At 33.5% G+C, this 5848-nt stretch overlaps 1 protein-coding gene across 1 annotated transcript in view; it reads left to right on the top strand.

The window, feature by feature from the left end:
* Positions 1-4605: 4605 nt before the first annotated feature.
* The window catches only part of LOC115034756, a 1498-nt gene continuing 255 nt past the window's right edge, over positions 4606-5848 (top strand). The window contains exons 1-2 of the mRNA XM_029492180.1: positions 4606-4724; positions 4841-5183. Of these exons, the coding sequence (XP_029348040.1) occupies positions 4606-4724; positions 4841-5183 (462 nt within the window). The remainder of the gene's footprint in view (positions 4725-4840; positions 5184-5848) is intronic.

Below are 5848 nucleotides of genomic sequence, written 5' to 3'. Positions count from 1 at the left end.
TTAATATATTCCGACACACAAAACCACTAATATAATAAATTACACAATCTGTAACTTCTGCTTTGTTAGGAGTGCAATAATCATGAATATCGCTTTCAAAAATGTCTTCTGTTTCCCATTTACCTTCTTTTACAATTATATCCAACTTTTCTTGTAGTTTTAAAAGTTTATCCTCTTAACCTAATTTGTCAGTGACAAATATACTTTTTAATTAATTTATTGTTATTTTTGGTTTATTTTTTTCAAGAACTTTGCAATTGCCTGTTTTTGGAGGCTTTAATATTGAATAAATAGATAACATTTTATATATTTGTAAGGATGTTGTGGTCGTAGGGTGATCGCTTGAACCAGTGGCTTGCCTCACCATTCCAAAAAATTGATATACAAGTAAATTAATTTTGTATTATAAAATAGGTACTATTAATAATTATACTAGAACGCTTAAATTAATTTTAAGCTCACTTACTTCCAAACGATCTTGATTCATTTTAGATGACAACTTATAACTATAACCACAATCTTTCAACAAATATTTACATATCAATGGTAGAATTTATGTTAACCCTCAAGCCATCCGACGTATTTTTTGTGAGATATTCATCTTCAGATATTTGTTTATTCTTCACACAATTTTCCTAAGAATTGAGCCAAGCATAAGTCTCTTCTAAAACCTAAAATAATAATATTGTAAATATTTTACATATTTAAATTCAATCTTATTTAAAACAAACATCAAAATCATGGCTGTTATTTCGTATTCCCTCAGCTAGATATTTGCGATCGAGTGCATCAAATGTTCTAAAAAATATCTACAAATTTCTATGTTTCTTTGCTGTTTTTATATGACTCAACCTTCTCATGATTTCTATAAAACTCAATGCCTTTGGCCATTGAATCGCTTAAAACCTAAAATGAATTAAAAATAAATACTAAATATATTCAAATTTGAATTACATAAATATTTTTGTCACTATTAGTTATTACTTGGGTGGCTAACTTAACACTCATTTTTGAAAGGTTATCTACAAATAAATGTCTTTTTGTGATTTTAGGACAAATTTTAGTTGGAGCCGTAGAACTTCTTTTATTATCATTTTCAAATACATCAATAGAATGACTCCACCTTACAAACGGATTTTGAGGAGAAATCTATAAAAAAAAAAAAATGTATTATTATTCAAAATTATTTAAAATTTTAAAAACAGCTCACTCTCGATGATTTTTTGTTAAGTAATCTGTGTTGGATACCAAATTCATTATTTTTAAATTTCGCGCGACGTGGTCGTCACGTCCCGTGTTGCAATGTTTGCCATCCTGGAGTCTATCGCCGACGCGCCGTAAAGTCGACCTTTGTACCATCGGAGAGGGGACGGTCTCGCCGCAGTCGTTCTTCCAGCGATCGACCGCCGCCGCCACAAACTTTGTCGTTTACCAGCCGTCTTGGCAATTTGTCGTGTTAGCCGTATGCTGTTACGGTCGCGATCCAGTGCGCCGCCGCCGTCAATACACGTTTTTTTTTGTTCCGTGCATCCCAGCCCTCGTGCTCACCGACTCGTCGTGCACATCCTTGTGTCCACGATTCGAGTCACGGCCGCCTTGTGCCGAAAATTTTCGAATCATTCGTTTTTCGTATCCGTCGCCCGCCCGATCACTTTGCTGTGCGACCACGAACCCGCGGTCATTTACACTATCCACGTGGTTCCTTAGATCGAGCCACCGGTGCTCTCTCGTGTCGCGCCGTACGTAGTGCCGACAGTTTGTGTCTCTCGACCGCTTGTGTCTCGATTCACAAACTTTGTATTAGTTTTGTCGCTCGCCCGATTTTCACCGTGTGATTCCGAACCCTGCTCGGTCACAACCACGTGTTTCCGCCAACCCGTTTTACGCAGTGCGAACCGTGCTCTGTTGTTTTATAATTTGTTGTTGTTGTTTACGCCGCAACAACGAACTACACGCGTCGCTCGTATTGCGTGTGCAAATCATGCAACCGGCAAGTATCGCGTTCGATCATCCCGATCAACGCCCACGTCGTCCAGTTTTGGATCACCTCCACACGTCAACCGTCGACCATTTCGTCCAATTCGACGGTAGTACGAGTGTTGCGACCCAGCCCACTTCGTCACCCAGGTCAACTGCAGCATCATCGTCGTGTTGTCAACACAAACCATCCGGTATCAGGTCGTACACACGTTATCATTTTATCATTTGTTTACTATTTTATTTTGATTTATTCGTCATTTGTTCGACGTACCTACTATTGTATTATTATATTTTGTGTTATTCGATTGTCTCGGCCGTTCGTATGTGATCGTGCCGCATGTATACTAACCTTAGTTCTTAAGTTTATTTTCTGCAGAACATCTTTAATAAATCGTTCTGCATATCATACATATAAAAACATTGTTGTTACGGGTCACCCTAATACTCATCATCTTAGAACTCAAATTAATCGTATTTTGAACCATCCCAAATATACAGTCCACTCTCCCCCTCCTACAGGGCTAGCGACAGGGCATCAATGAAGGTAATTCACACACGACGTGTTACGTGTAGGCCGTGGGACACATTTACAATCTAGCTGGGAAAAATGTCTTAAAGTTAAGTTGTCACAACTGTATTTAGAATATATATAAATATTCTTAATATAACTAATAAATTAATATGTATGATTTGCAACTTCTAAAACATCGGTGTTTTGCCATAGACACACTATTACCTAATGGTTTTATACACAGCTGTTGTTTTTATGAAAAAAAAACGCATCCCTTGAAGTATAATATAAATTGACGTAATCATCCGTTTCGTGTGATTTTTTTTTTCTTTGTTAGCTTAAAGTCTATACTTTTCAAAACCATATTGTTTTTTTATTTAACCAAGGCATTTTCCAGCGAAATTCAAGAATTCTGGTAAGTGTATATAAAATAACCTTTTCATTACTTGGTATAGACGAGTAAAAAAAAGTACCGGTTTATACCAAAAATATAAGCATATATTTTAATATTTATAATCCTTAAGGTGTATAGTTAATTATATAGTTGTATGATCGTTTACTTTTTTTTACTTTTCATGTAATTTGAATTTGTTTAACTTTTTTTTTTTTTTAACAAAAATTAATTATTACTGTAATTTATTATTATTTAGTAAAATGTCTTCATTTGAACTAATGGTTCGAAACAGTGATTTATTCAATCAACTACGGAGTGAATTTATTTCTTTGAGTTCTTGTTCAATTCAATCTAAAGATTGCCTTTTCAAGTTTTTTAAAAATAAATTCGAATCTCAAATTGAAATCTTAGATGATGAAGTATTTGAAACAGAACTTAAATTAAAAATTAGTGCTTTTTGTACTCATCTATCTACTTAATGGAAGGCCAAGGGAGTTCGTGGAATAGAGGATAAATTTGTGTCAAAAAATAAAAACTGGTTAAACTCCACTTTTCACATGCCAAAAATTATTTGTAAGTAAAACTTTTAATTATTATTTTAAACCTCATTAATTCGTTTTTAATTATTAATTTTTTAATAAAGTATCAAATTCAAAAAACAGTGGTCGGCAGCCGCAGCCGCAAAAAGAATTTTCAGAATGTAGTTCTAAAACAAAAAAGAGAAGAGTGGAACAAATCAGATGCTCATCGTCTAGCGAGGAATTGGTATTTGCTGTTAAAACGGATTTATACCAACAGGGCAAGAGAGCTGCGGCAGACCTCTTGGCACAGTCAACAGAATATTCACCGTCTAGACCAGTTAAATTACGACGAATATTAAATAAAAAAGAAGTGGGAGTGACACCATACACCCCAGAAGATGCTTTGGCTTTTATTTTGAATACGGGAATGTCTAAAGATATGTATATTCAGACTCGATTAGGAGCCAAACAGCGAAACGCGGACATTTACCCATCATACGAAAAAATAAAAGAAGTTAAAAAACAATGTTACCCAGAGGGTATAAAAGTTACTAATGAAGGTTAATATTATTAATAATATTAATATAAAATATTTTTATTAACTTTTATATATTTGTTGTAACTTGTAAAATTATTTTTTTAGGAGCTCACATTCCACTACAGAATTTACTGAACCATACCTTAAGTCGATTGATAAGATGCATTTCAATTCCAACATCAGTTAAGAGAATGGAGTTGATTTCAAAATGGGGATGTGATGGTAACTCTGGTTATTCAGAATATATGCAAAAACCTGTTGACGAAACTGAAGAAGCGAATACAGAGGTAAATGATTCCAATTTGTTTTTAATAACATTTGTACCACTTCGTCTTCTTGGGTATATTAATGATTGTGATGAAAATCCGCTACTTCTATGGGAAAATCCACGACCATCGTCGACCCGTTTATGTAGACCAATTAAGTTTTTGTACATTAAAGAAACTGCAATGTTAATTCGTCAAGAAGTCGATGTGATTCGATCAGAAATTTCTAATTTGGAGGGTTTTGATGTAATTATCGATAGTGATGATAAAGACTCAATTATAAATTGTAAATTTCGCATGTATTTAACAATGCTTGATGGCAAGGCCATAAATAGTTTGACTAACACTAATTCAAGTCAAACATGCTATTTATGCAAGTCAAAACCTATACAGAAATGAATGATCTGTCTAATTCAAAGCATTCAAATATAAGCATCGACTATCTGCAATATGGTCTAACAACTATGCATGCCTGGATAAAGTTTTTAGAATGTGTGCTGAATATATCATACAAGTTAGAGTTGAAGAAACCAACTATTAGAAATATAAGTACTGAGCAAGCGGAAGTTATCGAAAAACGACGAAAAATGGTCCATAACAAATTGCATACAACATTTAATGTTATATCAGAGTAGATAAAGTGGTTCAAGGGAAAGGTACCTCAAATACAGGAAATGTCGGTCGTATTTTTCTTACAAATTACCACGAATCATCCAAAATTACTGGTATAGATGAGGACCTCATACGGAGGTTTGGTGTAATAATGATAGTATTATCGAGTGGTTATCAAATACATATTAAAAATTTTGATTCGTTTGCACGTGAAACGGCTGAACTATATGTAAAAAAATATTCTTGGTATAGAATGCCTGTAAGCGTGCATAAAATTTTAATTCACGGAGCTGCAGTTGCCAAATCTATATTATTACCTATTGGTATGATGTCAGAAGAGGCACAAGAAGCCAGTAATAAAATATATAGAGTTCGCGAAAGACATACCCGAAAAAGCAGCAGATTGAACACTACTGAGGACCTCATTCATATGATGCTACAGCAATCAGACCTAGTAATATCAAGGGCAAGAGGACTGCCAAAATCAAAAATGCATGAGCTTCCCGAAGACGTTTTACCTTTGTTAATACTAGACTCAATGATTGACGATGACCAATAACATGAACATTAAAATCGTATTAACTTTTGATGAGATTGCTTGTTGATTTTTTTTTTATATTTCGTGTTAAAAAAATTTTTATAAATTTCTTATAAATTATTTTAATGGACAATTTTACATTAAATAGATTTACTAATTAAATTGAAATAAACATAAATATTTGTTTCTTTATTAATATACATTGTAATTGTATTGTTTAATATAAATATGATTCAATGCGTAAATTGTCAGTTTTGTCCACCTAGATTTGGGATTTGTCCCACTGTGCAGCGTTGAAATTTTAATAAATAAAAAATAAATAAATAGGTATACACGTAGTTACTGTGTTTAAATAGAAAAATGTTTTTAGGGGAGTTTACGTAAGTGTAATACGGTAGCAGAATGTTTTAGGGAAATTTACGTAAGTGTAATACGCAGCAAAATGGTATTAGGGGAATTCACAAAATTTAGAGGGTTTACATTTGCCC

This window comes from Acyrthosiphon pisum, unplaced genomic scaffold (assembly GCF_005508785.2).
Source record: "Acyrthosiphon pisum isolate AL4f unplaced genomic scaffold, pea_aphid_22Mar2018_4r6ur Scaffold_20960;HRSCAF=22641, whole genome shotgun sequence".
NCBI classification, from domain to species: domain Eukaryota; kingdom Metazoa; phylum Arthropoda; class Insecta; order Hemiptera; family Aphididae; genus Acyrthosiphon; species Acyrthosiphon pisum.
Note: the sequence above shows the minus strand (reverse complement) of the source record. Positions and strands in the feature narration are given on the sequence as shown.